This window comes from Macrobrachium nipponense, chromosome 15 (assembly GCF_015104395.2).
Source record: "Macrobrachium nipponense isolate FS-2020 chromosome 15, ASM1510439v2, whole genome shotgun sequence".
Taxonomy (NCBI): domain Eukaryota; kingdom Metazoa; phylum Arthropoda; class Malacostraca; order Decapoda; family Palaemonidae; genus Macrobrachium; species Macrobrachium nipponense.
Window position 1 is genome coordinate 49,767,560 of NC_087208.1, and position 17,500 is coordinate 49,785,059.

Genomic DNA, 17,500 nt, shown 5'->3' on the forward strand with positions numbered 1-17,500 from the left:
GTAGATCAAAATGTATTAAAATGCAAGGGTAGTAATGTATTGCAATTTCTCTTGAACTTTTGAATAATGAGGATCGGTAAAAAAAAACTTATCAGGCCCTCTATACTGGCATTATTGCGATTAAGATAGCTTATTCATTTTGTGAGCAGGTAAAACGCATTCTTTTCATCGACAAAACATACATACGTAAACACACGCACACATACATACAGAGGGTGGAAATCCACCCTTGTATGAGGGTCAGTAAGACCATTTTGTCAATCTGTCTACACTGGCATTATTGTCATTAAGACGGCTTATTCATTTTGTGAGCAGGTAAAATGCATTATCTCCTTCATACACACATGCACAAACACACGCCAAAGTATATACACATATATACACACACACACAGCAAACTAGTGGCAATACACCCTTACATGTTATACTGCATAATTCAAGCTGGTTATATCATTATCTGATTTGCATTCTTATCAAGATCATTTCCTGTCACGGAAGACTGTGTTTGACTACAACCTGAGTGGCGTCTATAATCTTCTTAGTCATTGTTACTATTATTGTTGATGCTGGCGTCGGTATTGTTGAGTTCTGACGACAATCTGTGACGTCATATCAGCTGAATTACCCTGAATTTCATGCTTAACCTTTAAGCTCATTCTGTGATGCATGGAGAACCATTGTGAAAATGTTAAAAGGTTATTCAGCACACAAGCTATTCATGAGCAGATTCATATGCAAATGAATTCATTTATATTTTGGTTTTTATGCGTATTAATTGGTTTATATTTCGTAACCTTCAAAAATCAATCCAATCAGAGAACTTGCAAATAGATTAAAAAGGAACTTGATATTTGGAAAACATATTTTGCGCGAGAAATCTAACTCTTATGGTGGATTTTAGTCCTGAATTAGTGAGCTCATGGAATATTAAAATTTACCCTTAAAGGCAAAACATAATTCGTATAAAATCGAGTCAGGTAAAACAGATCCTTCATGAAAGGCATCGCGAAAAATACAGTATATGAGAATGTTATAAACACCGTTTCCAATCCAGGCACTGTAAACACGGTTTATGAAAGATATAATCAATGCAGTGAACAGGATTGCGTGTTTAATTTACTTATTGCAATAACTCAATGTTTTCCCTCCGGTTTCGATTGGCAATAGTTTACGAACAAGAAACTATACAATGTTAAATGTGTATTTTCAGAAATGAGTTCCATATTTGGCCATGGCGTAATTCAGCGTATGCATACTTTTACATACTTATATACAATCACGAATATACAAATGTAAATATGTGCGTGTGTACGAATAACCAGATAACTGGGAAAGCTTGTTACAACAATTCTTGAATCTAGATTAGAAATAAATGGAAAGAAAGCTCTTTTTCTGTGTAGTATTCGAACTATATATATATATATATATATATATATATATATATATATATATATATATATATATATATATATATATATATATAGAGAGCTACAATGTCCTTTTTATATCTAATTCGCTCACCTCGGATAATATATTTTCATATATGCTTAACCGAAGGGGAATTTTTTCTCGATAATAGACTTGCCTGGGACCCGGGCGCGAACCCATGGAGCCTTTCAAATCCAGGCACGTCAGTGAAGCTTTTACCTTTTAACCCTAACAATACCACTGCCAAGAGGTAAAAAGCTCACTGACGTTCCTGATTGAAAGCTCCATGGGTTTCGCGGCCCGGGTCCAGGCAAAGTCTATTATCGAGAAAAAAAATTCCCCTTCGGTTAAGCATATATGAAAATATTATTAATTCCGAGTAGAGCGAATTAGATATTAAAGGACATTGTAGCTCGATATATGTATAGAATCACGGAAATGTGATATGACTTTTATATATATATATATATATATATTATATATATATATATATATATATATATATATATATATATCCTAGCAAAAATAGTTCCGTATTTAATAAATGCTTCCAATATTCCCGGCGGTATTTCCCGCACTCCATTTTACCCCTCAAATGGACATCACTTTTATATATTTTTTCCGAAAAAAACATTCACGAAAACCCTGTCTGGGGGCAAAAACAACATGCGCTTTAACAGAGGACGCCAAAATAATAATAATAATAATAATAATAATAATAATAATAATAATAATAATAATAATAATAATAATAATAATAATAATAATAATAATAATATGTTTATTGAAAGTAATTGCTGCCTCACCTGCATTAATTTTACGAAGGTTCTCCTCTATTTTCCTGATTATTGTTTCTCATTGTTGCTTAAACTGGAGAGCAACGCACCGAAGGTTGGCATGTCTCAAATAGGTAATAATCACCAGTTTAAGCAACAATGAGAAAACATTAATTGGGACAATAGAGAAGAACCTTTATAAAATTAATGCAGCTGAGGCAGCAATTACTTTTAATAAAACGTGTTTAAAAGAGGGTTTACTTCTAATAATAATAATAAATAATAATAATAATAATAATCATAATGGAGACCCTCATAAAATTACTGAGTATGATTTTGTGGGTTTCTTTTTCCATCTTCAGAAGAAAGCTCTAAGACGTTTTTGTATGGTTCAATAATAATAATAATAATAATAATAATAATAATAATAATAATAATAATAATAATAATAATAATAATAATAATAATAATAACGAAGGAAAAATAAATAGCAAAGCGGCGGGAATACAAATTGACAAGAATTGGAAATAGAATAAAGGATTAAGACCTACGATGAGGTTAGTCAGAGCTGGAAATGAAAAATGAGAATAAAAAGTAAATAAAAGACTTGAAAGGTGTAACAGGAGGGATAACCTTTTGCAATTACGCTATTAAACAATTGTCAGGAATGGATCGAAAAAAAGTCGGATGGAAGAAAGAGAATATGAACGGAGGTACGGTAAAAGGAATGAAACAGGATACAGCTTGAGGCAGAAGGAACGCAGCAAAGCACTTTGTTCGATGAACTTAGCAAAGGAGCTTAAAAAACATGTCATTTGATATCCTATGACAAGCGCAGTATATATATATATATATATATATACAATATATATATATATATATATATATATATATTATATATATATATATCCTTAATATCCTTGGAAAACTGGATAAAAATATCCTTTGATATTCTGTGACAACTGGATAAAAATATCCTTTGATATCCTTGGAAAACTGGATACAAATATTCTTTGATATTCTGTGAAAACCGGATAAAAATATCATTGGATATCCTTGGAAAACTGGATAAAATATCATTTGATATCCTTGGAAAACTGGATAAAAATATCCTTTGATATTCTGTGACAACTGGATAAAAATATCCTTTCATATTCTGTGAAAACTGGATATAGATATCAGTCATATTCTGTGACAACTGGATAAAAATATCCTTTGATATTCTGTGACAACTGGATAAAAATATCCTTTGATGTTCTGTGACAACTGGATAAAAATATCCTTTGATATTCTGTGATAAACGAAAAAAAATCCTTTGATATCCAGTGATTAATAAAATAAAATAGGCTTTGATATCTTGTGACAAATGAAAAACATAACCTCTGCTATCCTATATCCAATGATAAAAAATAGGCTTTGATATCCTATGAAAAATAAAGAAAATCCTTCGATATCCGGTGATTAATAAAAAAGGCTTTGATATCTTGTGACAAATGAAAAACATTACTTTTGCTATCCTATATCCTATGATAAAAAATATCCCTCGATATCATATGACAAATAAAAAATAGGCTTTGATATCCTATGACAAATAAAAATATATAGGCTTTGATATCCAGTGACAAATAAAAAAATATCCTTTCTTATCCTGTGACAAATAAAAAATAACGTTCGATATCCTAAGAAACAAAAATAAATATTACACATATCTATCATTCAGTAGTACCTCCCTCTTCCTTTGTTTGCTACAGTCGATTAAAAATTGAATAAGACAAATGCAAAAATAAAAAATAAAAATTAGATAACCTCGACATAACAGATGGGTCTGTTTACAGTCTAATCTGCATAATGCATCACGGTTCGACCATTATCTGATTAGGGCTTCCAGCCCCAAGGATCTCTGGAAAAGGGGAAGGATCCAGTCTGGTGGATCAGGTCCAATGTATTTTTCATATTGTTAATAATGACGAGAGTATTTATTATTATTATTATTATTATTATTATTATTATTATTATTATTATTATTATTATTATTATTATTATTATTATTATTATTATTGTAAAATTTATATGATGAGACATTATTTTTATTAATATTATCATTGTAGTTTTTTGTTGTAGAATCAATGACTTATGAGTGAAACAAAATCTATTACTGAAATAAAATTTGCAATTTATCACTAGAACCAAATTTATTACTTATTACTGAAACAAAATCTTAAATCTACGAAGTATGACTAAAAAAATAATGAAATAAAATCTATGACTTATGAATGTAACAAAACCAATGGCCTATGATTGAAAACATACCGAAACAAAACCTGACTGATGACTGAAACAAAAAGTTGAAACAAAACATAGGACTGATGATGACTTACTGAAACAAAATCTATGACCTATGACTGAACAAATACTGAACACAGGCTTTGACTTATGACTGAAACAAAAACTTGAAACAAAACAAATGACTGATGACTGAAACTAAAGGTACGACTGAAAATGAATCGAAATCTATGACTTATGACAAAACTTAAGGCATGACTGAAATAAAATAAGTGACTTATGACTGACACAAAATCTACGACTAATGGCTGACTAAATTCTGAAACAAAATCTATGATTTATGAATGAAACTGAAAACATATAGACGAAATGGCAGATAGCCCTGAAGAAGACTCGCTGAACACCTCCACAACAGAATAGTTGAAGTGTCACCACTTCATGACACACACACGAAAAAAAAACGAATGGGTGATAATAAAGCAAGCTGCAATGTCTTATGTCACAGAATAAGCGGGCGTGTGTGTCTCCTATAAATCGATTTTCCAATATCTTTAGTAGTCCATATTTCTTGGCCGATATTCTCTGTTTCTGGGTTTCATGGAGAACAGACACTTGGACAGAGAGAGAGAGAGAGAGAGAGAGAGAGAGAGAGAGAGAGAGAGATACGCCTGAGCACACCTTCAAGCACACACGATGGTCGCTTGGAGACAAGCAATTCTGAGAGAGAAGAGAGAGAGAGAGAGAGAGAGAAGAGAGAGAGAGAGAGAGAGAGAGAGCAGAAGTGCTTGCTTGTGTAATGTAGAGAAACTGTCTGCAATAATATACATTTTCTTATTTGTGAGAGAGAGAGAGAGAGAGAGAGAGAGAGAGAGAGAGAGAGAGAGAGAGAGAGAGAGATTAAATCTAAGGCTCGTTCACAGCTGATTAATCGGAGCCAACAAAACCAGGCGTAGCACTGATATGAATGAAAAAAAGGGAGGGGGGTTGAGGGGGAGGGGGAGGAAGGGGCGTTTGCCTTTGACACGGAAGCTCATTAACGAGTGAAACTATATCCTGATGCTATCGTTAGGAAGTAAATAAAAGCAATTGCTTCGCATGAATAGGTAATGGAAAGTCCCATCTCTTTACAACAGCTGTTATTGATTCTATATTAGCCAACAGGCCAGCCACCAACCAACCACCCCCCCTCTCTCTCTCTTTAGTAATAAAAACGCTTATGCTATATTTACATTATAATATTAGATAGTAATAAAAACGTTTATGCTATATTTACATGTACTAGCAAACTGACCCATCTACGATGGGTGATAAAATACGGGTGCAGAAGTGAAAAATTTATATGTACTATTTGTTCAGCAATATTAAAATAAGGGCGATTTTTATTTATACCTATTACAGAACCTCTTTGTACACAATATTATCAGTTAGTCCACAACTTAATTTCAAGTTGGCAGAGTCAGTTGCTCTGCTCATCGCCGCATACAGTTGGCGATGCGTGAACATGGGTGACGGCAGAAACACACCAACACGATCCAAAGTCTGGCCCTGCGACGTGTTTGCAGTGAATGAGAAGGCCAGGTTGATGGGAAACTGCCTGCACCGTAACTATAACGGAAACTGGTTGTTCGAAGGCATCAGAGGAATCCGGGGGATGAACAGACATTTGCCGGTGTGAGGGCCCGTTGCTATCACTGCTTCGATGACGTGGGAGTTTAGCTCCATAACGGTGTACCTCGTTCTGTTGCAATGTCCATTGGCAGGATCAAAATTCCGAAGCAACATTACCGGGCAGTACTTCTTCAACGTTATTTTGTGCTCTGGCAGTTCCGATGGATTTAAGTTATTCAAAAAATCTTGCGGATATTGATGATAATTTTCATCTTCTATTGTGTCCGAGCTGAAATATTCGCGACTTTCTCCCGGGAAGTTGTACAGAAATTATGTATGAAAAATCGTAAAGTAACTAAGTCTACGGGAATAACCAGCCTCGTTTCACGGCCAGAAACAGCTCCGTTTCAGGGAATCCCTTCTCACACCAACCCCCTACAAAGGAGGGGGGTAGGTTGGATGAAACCCCATTACAAACCACCTTAGGGGTCCCCACCATAACCCTGCCAAGTTTCATGCCCATCTGACCTGCCGTTTGGCCGTGATTGAACGACAGACAGTCAGACAGACATTACGCCTATTATAGTATGATAATATTAGATGTGAACTACCTCTCTCTCTCTCTCTCTCTCTCTCTTTCTCTCTCTCTCTCGCAATAAAAACGCTTATGCTATATGTACAGGTATAATATTAGGTGTGAACTACCTCTCTCTCTCTCTCTCTCTAGTAATAAAAACGTTTATGTTATATTTATATCTATAATATTAGTTGTGAACTCTCTCTCTCTCTCTCTCTCTCTCAAGTAATAAAAACGCTTATGCTATATTTGCATGTATAATATTAGATGTGAACTCTCTCTCTCTCTCCTCTCTCTCTCTCTCTCTCTCCTATTTATAATTTTCTTTCCTTTTTATCTTTTAAATTTTTTTTTCATTTTTTTTTTTTCCCCCCTTTTTTTTTTTTTTCACTCTGCCTAAAAACCTCATATATCCACTATTTCCAACACTTTCCCATCGCCTAAGTACTTTTTCAGTATTTCTAAAGCCTTGCCATTGTCTTAACACCTATTATAAACCCAATCGCAAAAGTCTGTTTTTAGCTATATTTTATTCAGTCTTAACACTATGTCTTAACACCTATTATAAACCCAATCGCCGAAGTCTATTTTAGTCATTTTTTTAAGCTTGCCATTATATCTTAACACCTATTATAAACCCAATCGCCAAAGTCTATTTTAGCCTATTATAAACCCAATAGCCAGTCTTTTTTAGCCTTGCCACTATCTTAACACCGATTACAACCAATCGCCAAAGTCCTTTTTTCAGCCTTTTTTTAAGCCTTGCCACTATGTCTTAACACCTATTATAAACCCAATCGCCAAAGTCTTTTCTTAGCCCTTTTTTAAGCCTTGCCACTACTTCTTAACACCTATTATAAACCCAATCGGCAAAGACTTTTTTTGAAAGCCTTTTTTACCCTTACTAAAAACTTAGCACCTAAATTATAAACCCAATAGCCAGTCTTTTTTTAGCCTTTCCACTACGTCTTAACACCTATTACAAACCCACTATTTCCATCCCTTCCTGGGCAACGCAAAGCGTCGATAAACCTTTTGTCAACGAAAGCTTTTGATCGGAGGTCGCGCTCAGAAAGCGTATTCTCTCGCGCTCGGCGTCAATACGCCTTTGTTGCGACCGGACGAGAAGTGTAAAATTTGAGTCTCGGGCTGATTGTTGTCCGCCCGTGGTCCAATTTTGCGAGGATCTGAGGGAACAATCGGTCTCTCTCTCTCTCTCTATCTCTCTCTCTCTCTCTGCAGTAGCCTTGGGAATGACCTCTATGTTAGGCTTGTTCCAATGAATAGGGGTTTATCTTCTGAATAATAATAATAATAATAATAATAATAATAATAATAATAATAATAATAATAATAATAATAATAATAATAATAATCGGAGTACAAACTACAGGTATTGGCTAAAATGTATTGCATACCTACATACAAACACCCAATATATATATATATATATATATATATATATATATATATATATATATATGCATGTATGTATGTATGTATATATACGTATAAATATATAATATACACAAATCCCCGATTTTAACTTCAAATTCCCCCACAGGAAAAACACTGCATGTTATTTAAAAAAGCATTATTTTGTCAATGTTAGCTGAGGAGATTTTTCTGCAATGTTCCTTATCTCTCTCTTCGCTGTTCTTATCTCTGTCTCTCTCTCCGTTTCCCTGTGTTCACTAATTAATGTAACCGTCGATAGCAGAGTTTTAAAACCCACGACAACAACAAACAGAACTTTCTATAAAAAACTATTCGAGAGAAAAAAATATATCCAGGCAAATATAACCCTCCGCTTATATATTCGAAAAAAAAGAACAGGAAAAAATTAAAAAATATAAAGATCAAGAGTCAGATTTCACCAACACAACAGCAAGCAAAATTCTAAAAAAATTAGAAAAAAACATACCCAGGCAGACATAACCCTCCACTTGAATAATCGAACGAAAAAAAAGGGGGACGTAAAACCAGAAAAAATATTAAAAGAAAGAAAAAAAACGTACCCAGGCAAATACGTATGACCCTCCACTTGAATAATCGAACGAAAAATCATAGAAAAAACAAATATAAAAACTGAAAAAACAAAACAAAAAAGGAAAAATATATCAACCGAGACACCAATTGCATCTCAGGTTACGTCGAGAGAGCTAACAATAGCCGTCCTCTCCTTTCTGACTGGGGGCATTTGTAACTCTCGAGTATCGCCAATCATATCTTTTATTCTTTATTTTTTATTCCTATCTACCGACCTATCTATCTATCTATCTCGATCTACGTCTCGAGCTGCAAAGTCGACTACGGGTAACAAACTAAACTGGCAAATAGGCGGACGGGCGGCCGGGTAGGGGGGCGTGGCCGGTCTCCGCATCTCGTATTCGGAAGCCAAATTCGCCATGAATTATACAGGCGCCGATTTTAAGGCCCCGAGTCGTCGTGAATTATACACGACGACTGTTACCTGGATCGCTCGCTCGCTCGTCATCATTCTTTCGTTCGCCGATTCGTCGAAAACCGCTGGGGGAGGAGGAGGAGTTCGGCGGATAAGTGGATGAATTCTTTACGTCGCTTGGAACAGATAAAAGTAAGGTTTGTTCTTTTCTCGTTCAATTGACACACACACACACACAGTAGTCCTCGGTTCGGGAATCGTACACACTGACTTGAGCATGAAGAAGAGTTTTTGATCAATTATCATGGTCAGATAAAATATACGTTTGTTTTTCTTTTTACTTTAAGTTTCTGGAATGTAAATGATTATGAAATATATAATATGCACACACACATACATATATTATATATATAAATATATATATATATATATTATATATATATATATATATATATATATATACACACATATTCTCTCATTAAGTTACAAACCCCCCTTGAATATCTAATTCGCTCCACCTCGCAATTGATATATTTTCAAAGATGTTAACTGAAGGGAAATTTTTCTACTTGATAAGAAATTCGTCGGCTCATGGGCTCGAACCACCAAAGCCGACCAAGAATTCCAGGGAAACGTCCCAGTGAAGCTCTTTATCCACAAGGCTATCACTAGAGGTCCCTATCCACTAGAAAAAAAAAGAAAGAAAAAATCACCTTCTGTTAACATATATGAAAATATATAATTAAGGGGTAGAGCGAATTTGATATCAAAGGATAAATGTAGCTTAATGAGAGGCATTATATATATATACATATATATATATATATATATATATATTATATATATATATATATATACCATCCGGCCAAAGCTCAAATGATATCCCATCATAAACATGAATCACCTCGTCCACCGATCCACCCAGGCCTGAAGTTTGTCAAATCACCGCATCCATATAATTCAGGTTCCAGGTCGTGAACCAAAATAGACCTATTTCATCAATTTTTTTCCCGGCGCGAATATACATCAACCGGGGGGAGGGGGAGGGGGGGGGGGCTGTTGGAGCGGGGCGTGGGGGTGAAACACATATCGTAGATTCCGAAAACGTATAACGATAACAGGACAGATAACAATAGCCGTCCGTTATTGTAAATGAATGGCCTGGTGTGTGGCGTTAAGATCCCACGCAAACGCTCTCTCTCTCTCTCTCATACACACATATTCTCTATTTCTCTCATACAAGCAACTCCAAGCACAACAACTCTCTCTCTCTAATCACCAAGCACTCTCTCTCTCTCTCTCTCTCATACACACATGTTCTCTCTATCTCTCTCTCTCTATCTCTTACACACTATTTCTCTATCTCTCTCATACAAGCAACTCTCTCGCTTCTACAAGCAATCAAGCAACGCTCTCTCTCTTTCTCCCTTCTATATGCAACTCTCTCTCTCCTCTATATGCAACTATCTCTCTCTCTCTCTCTCTCTCTCTCTCTTATACAAGCAACTCTCTCTCTTCTACATGCAACTGTCTCTTTCTCAATTACAAACCCACGCACTCACACAATCTCCCTCTCTTTCTATCTGTCTGTCTGTCTCCCTCTCATACAAGAATCTCTCTCTCTCTCTCTCTCTCTCTTTCTCTCTCTCTCTGCGGCCATCAGGCGTTATTCCGGCCGTAAATCTCCGTCCATTACATCGTCATATGATTAAAAGAAATTTATGAATATTGAATTTATTCCGATTACGTACGTACGTGCGTACGTATGTACGTCACAGGCGTTCCCGTCGGAGGACGTAAAGCAGCGTTATTGGCATGATTGCATATTGCTGCAAATAACTTGCAAATACAGTTATTATTCCAGGTGATGAAATGAGGGACAAAGCCGACGAGCGCTTGGTAATGGCCGGTACACAAATGTTTATACAAATAAGGCTGTGATCTTTATGGCGTTTAATTTGGGACGTAAGCCCGAGCCGCGCGCAGGCATACGAACGAAAAAATATATATATGTCATGATGATGTCAATGCGCCTGGGAGTGTGTGTGTTCGTATGTATTGGAGATTCATTTGTATTTATATGAAAAGATAAATAGCTGTTTAATTTATTTTGGCAGCATACATAAATTGCAAATGTATGATTGAATACACGTAATTAATCACACAATATATATATATATTATATATATATATATATATATATATATATATATATATATATATATATGTATATATATATATATGTTACGACCCCTTTGGCCGTAATGCATGTTCTTTATACTTCAATAATCACAGGGATGGTAGGCGGTAAGAAAGTACACAGGGTAAGAGGAATGTGGGCACAAACACCAGAATAAAATTAACAATATTTATTTATAAAATACACTCAACACTAAATCAGCCTTGTGAGAAAACTTAACAGTAAATACACAAAATACAAGGAAAAAATAACGTGCTCACTAGATTCCTAACACTGAAAGCTGTCCCTAACAAAGTAAAGAATATAATGTGCCAAAGGCTCAAATAATAACACGGGCCCAATAATATAACCACTAACCTATAACTATTAGAAGGAAGGAAGTCCAGAGAAAATAAAAGCAAAGAAAGCCTTAAACCTCCTACCTATCCGTGTCGGTACTAAACTTAAAACTAATTCAAACAAATATTCAGAGGGGCAATGAATACACAATACTCCTGACTCAATATAACCATATATACATATACAAATAAGACTTCATTCTTAAATAGTACTTAAATCCTCACGTACAACGACTTGCAGAGGAGTTCACAGAGGTCACTTCAACCTTCCAACAGCTAAACAGGGGAGCTTACAAATTGCCCAGGTAGGCACAGGAGTCGAGTTCGATCCCGAGGAACAACACAGGATATCTCCTCTTACCTGGCAATTGCCTCCCTACGTGCCTCCTCAAGAGCCCTTAGGTCTCCTGGACCAGCAGCTGGAGACGGACAACACAGGACAGTGGTTGGCGTACGCCTCCTCGTGTGGCGGGACACCGGCGGCCAACGTCCTTCCGCCAAATCCTCAGGCGGGAAACAGGAGTACAGGAGTCGCAATTGACTATCACCTGCGATATCACAGCCGTGATCAAACTCCAACGATGTACGTACGCCGTAGGTGGCTCGGCACATCAACGGAAAACCACTTCCAAGGGAGGGTCCGTCGAAGTAATCCTTCAAAAGGCGTAAGATTACTCTCCAGAAGGCTGCTAACAAAAGAGCATGCGTCCAATAGCTTATACAGGCCCGAACTGTCTTAGGCCGGCCTCCACTCACCGCACTACAGTTCCATTCCAACTCGAAAACAAAATAAAAACAATCGTTAACACGATAGTTAGGTAATTCACAACAAGAGGAGGAATCACTGAGCAAAGCCACTGAACGTTACGTTAACGTAAAAAAAATAGATGCTGAACTGAATATAAGAGAACACTTAAAACTAAGGTACAAGGCTGATTTTAAAATAAACAATCAATAAATTACGTTACTTTGACTATATATATATATATATATATATATATATATATATATATATATATATACACACATATGAATTAACTTAATCACACCGCCGTAGTTCATATACAAGTATTAATCTACAAATGTCCTTTAAGATCCAATTCGCTCTACCTCGGAAATAATATATTTTCATATATGTTAACCGAAGGGGAATCTTTTTTAGTAGATGATAAGTTCGTTATCTCGTGGGCTCGAACCACGGAAGGGAAGAACTCAGGACTACAGTAGCGATCCTTAAACAACATAGCCATCAAGGGAGGTGTGTGTGTGTATGTGTAAATATATATATATATATATATAGATCATATATACATATATATATACTATATATATATATATATTATATATATATATATATAGCAAAAGAATTCGCTACTGAAGTCAGGGGTAGATGCATTCGGTGGTTCGAATCCACCGAGTGGCTACCACTTGCCAGTTATAATTCCCCCTTCACGTTTATTGTTTCCAGCTTAACTTTAAAGTTTGTGCATATAAAAAATAAGTAACTTAAAGGTGATGGAATAATATATATATTTATATATATATGATATATATATATATTATATATATATATATATGTGTGTATATATATATATATATATATATATATATATATATATATATGTGTGTGTGTGTGTATACATATACTATATATGTATGTATGTACTACACAAATACACACGCTTCGACCTATACAAGTTCCTCCTTTCGTGAGGGGTGTAAGGCGCCTTTGCAAATGCATATCGACCGCCCAATTGCTTCCAATCTGTTGAACATCATACTTTTTTCTTCTTCTTCTTCTTAACAACGGATGTGATTTACGAGGAATACCGCCTCCCCCGGGACCATTACGGTCCCAAATTGTCGATCGTTGCAATATAACTACGCCATTTCTCCTTTTCGTTTTAAGTTGGGGTTACTACCACGTTGCTCTATCTATTTTCTATCTTTTTTTTTTTAAGGTTTTTTTTACATGTCATTATAGTTGCTTTCTGTCATGCTTCCCCATTAATCTGTCATTTCATTATTCCCGCTACGACGTTGACCTAATTATCTTTTTTTTTCTAGTTGTCCCTACGTCATTATCTTTGTTCTCTGTCATTCTGTTCCATGATTTTGTCATTTCTTCATTCCTATCTCAGCTGAAATTGCTTGAGACAAGGAATTTTTCGTTGTTATTGTATTCTGCATTTACTTTGCCATAATGGTTGTATTCTACGAATTTATCTGCTTTACTCTGCCTTAATGGTTGAAAAGTTGTATTCTTCTAACTTATCTGCTTTACTCTGCCGTAATGTCTTCTACTAATTTATCTGCTTTACTTTGCCATAATGGTAGTATTCAATTAATTTTTCTGCTTTATTCTGCAAGCGTAACGCTGCTGAGGCAGCCATCACGTTTAATAAAATAATAATAACAATAACAACTGTGGACTTACTTCTCCATTTGAAGACTCATGCCACTATAATTATTTTCTTAATAATAATAATAATAATAATAATAATAATAATAATAATAATAATAATAATAATAATAATAATAATAATAATAATAATTCTACGCACTTCACTTCCCTTCTTGATTCGGTCGTATTGATCTGCGCATCATTATTTCTCCTCAACTCCGAAAACTAGAATTCCCTCATCCATCACATTTCTCTGCTATTTAGCAATCCGTTATTTCAATCTCCTGACCTGGAATTAAGTCTTAGCGTCTATTTTTATGTTCTCTCTCTCTCTCTCTCTCTCTCTCTCTCTCTCTCTCTCTCTCTCTCTCTCTCTCTCTCTCTTTCCTTGGTTTGGGTTAAGCTTTGCAGAGGTTGCGGACATAAAATTTCCCGTCGTTTATTTTTTTCCCCTGCTCGAAGCATCTCTGACAAAGTGGAAATGTTTACCTCGATATTTTTTAAATTCTCTTATTTCACTGTCTATCAGAGGCATTTTCAGAACAAGAAAAAAAAACTCTAACAAAATAATCGTACTGGGAGTCATTTAGGAATGTCAATATATAAATTAATTCAAAAAAATATTTCAAGACTTGCTGAGAATTTTTTAAACTTTATTTTTATTCATAATTTCTTTTGTGATTATGGAGTAAACCCAACTAAGTGAAAGTTTTGCAGGTCTTGCTTGGAACTTTTCATTTTACTTATATTTATTTACGTTTTTGTGCTTTTTGAAACAATAGACAAAAATAAATAGAAAATATTACAAGCCTTTCTTACAATTTCTTTTATTTTAATTAATCAAAAAAATTTTTGTGCATATGCATAGAAACGCTATTACCCTTACTTGTTTACTTTTTATATATAAATATATGTATATTATATACTAAAGATTAGATATACTTATATATATAAGATTATTATAATATATACATATTTATAATAAAAAAAATTTTTGTGCCATATGCATAGAAACGCGTTACCTTACTTTTATTTTAATATAGAAGAGGTAATATAGAGATATATATATATATATACATATAATATACTAAGATATACATAGCTATATGTGTGTGTCTATATATATATATATATATAGATATAGAGATATATATAATATAGATATATATATTATATATTAATATAGTAGATATACATGGCTTAAAAACTCCCACAGAAGATCCACGTGACTTTTTTTAAAATAAGCGAAATACCATTAGGAAAAGTCGAGGAATTATATATAATATATTATAATATAATATAGAGATATAGATATATATATATATTTTATATATTTTATATATATATAAATATTATATATATATACTAGAAGAGTATATATATATAGTTTACATATATAGAAATATATATATTTAATAGATGATATATAGATATATATATATATATAGATAATTAAATACAATACATATATATATATAGACATATATGAATATTACATATATATATATATATAGATATACATATACAAGAGACATAGATATATAGATAGATATAGAGATATATATATATATATATATTTATATATATATATATATACAATATATATATATATACATATGTATAGTTATATATATAATATATATATATATATAACTATAATATATATTTATATATATAGATATATATATATATATATATATATAGTGGATAATTATATATGAATAATATATATAAGATATATATTTATATATATATATATAGATAATATATAATATATATATATACTATATATATATATATTATATATATCTATTTGGAATATTATATATATTATATATAATATATATTATATATATATATATATATATATATATATTTAATAATTATATGATATATATAGTATAGTATATAGATGTACATACATATCTATATATTATATATATATATATATAAAAATATATATAAATAATATATTTATATATTTTATATATCTATATATATATATATATATATACACATATACATATATATAATAATATATATATAATATATATTATATATATATAAATATAATATATAATATATATATATATATATATGTATATCTAATATATATATATATATCATATATATAATGTTTATATGGACGAACAACGTGATCGATCCTGACGTTGCAAACAGAGACTGAATGAATATTATTTATATTTTTCACTTTCGCTGGGCGCAATTCACTTCATTTTTTTTTCACCCCAATTTATTTGCATTCTAATTTGTTTTCCAAGTTTTTCCTGGCGGCAGAGTGATTGAAGATTATGTTCAGATTAGTTTTTTTAATATTAATTCGCCTGTAACACGTTTTGCCAGTTAACTTATTCATTGGCTTCCAAACCAGTAATGTTTCGGTCATCGATATCAAATCATACGATTCGCCAACGTAAAAAAACACGAATTGGCATCGGATGTATAAGATAAGCATATAATTATATATAGTAATATAATATATATCGATATAGATATATATATATAATATATATATATCTATAGATTAAATATATATATATATCACGTTCCAAACTTTCGTGATTCAGTTATACATCATAATATATATATATATATAATATAGATATATATATATATACATATATATATATATATATATATATATATATATATCTATATAATATATATATATAACTGAATTACGAAAATTTGGAACGTGATAATGCATAAATAAAGGTATAAGCCACAAAGGAAAGTGGAAACACAGGAAGGAGCAGTTGAGTCTGAAAGATCTTGCAGCTACATCCAGTGTTTCACATTCCTTCGTGGCTTTATTTCCTATATATATATATATATATATATATATATTATATATATATATATACTATACATATAGTACCATATATATATCTATATATATATATATATATATATATATATATATATATAAAGGTATAAGCCACGAAGGAAAGTGAAACACTGGATGCAGCTGCAAGATCTTTCGACTCAACTGCTCTTCCTGTGTTTCACTTTCCTTTGTGGCTTATTACCTTTATTTGTGCATATATATATATATATATATATATACTATATATATATATATATATATATATAGATATATATATATAACTGAATCACGAAAGTTTGGAACGTGAAATGCATAAATAAAAGTAAAAAGCAAACGTTGTTTATTTTCCTTCGTGGATTATACCTTTTATATAATATATATATATATATATATACATATTATATATTATATATATATATATATATAATATATTATATATATATATAATATAAAAGAATTACACAAACCCAAAATAGAAAAACTGCTTCGAAACAAGCACTGCCATGAAGAAGTACTTTTGGACAAAAGCCCCATAGAGAGAGAGAGAGAGAGAGAGAGACGAACTCCTCCTTCCCTCATACTCACAGTTCATAGTGACGGTTATCGACGCCTGGACGGGCGTTGTCACATTGTT

The 17,500-nt window shown here is 32.7% G+C and overlaps 1 protein-coding gene across 1 annotated transcript in view; it reads right to left on the reverse strand.

Annotated features, from left to right (window-relative positions):
- The window catches only part of LOC135194928 (nephrin-like), a gene marked incomplete in the record, with an annotated part of 312,621 nt that overhangs the window by 162,489 nt on the left and 132,632 nt on the right, over nucleotides 1-17,500 (reverse strand). Inside the window, 1 exon segment of the mRNA XM_064221132.1 lies at nucleotides 17,452-17,500. This exon segment is cut by the window's right edge and continues 114 nt beyond it. Coding sequence (XP_064077202.1) covers nucleotides 17,452-17,500 — 49 coding nt within the window.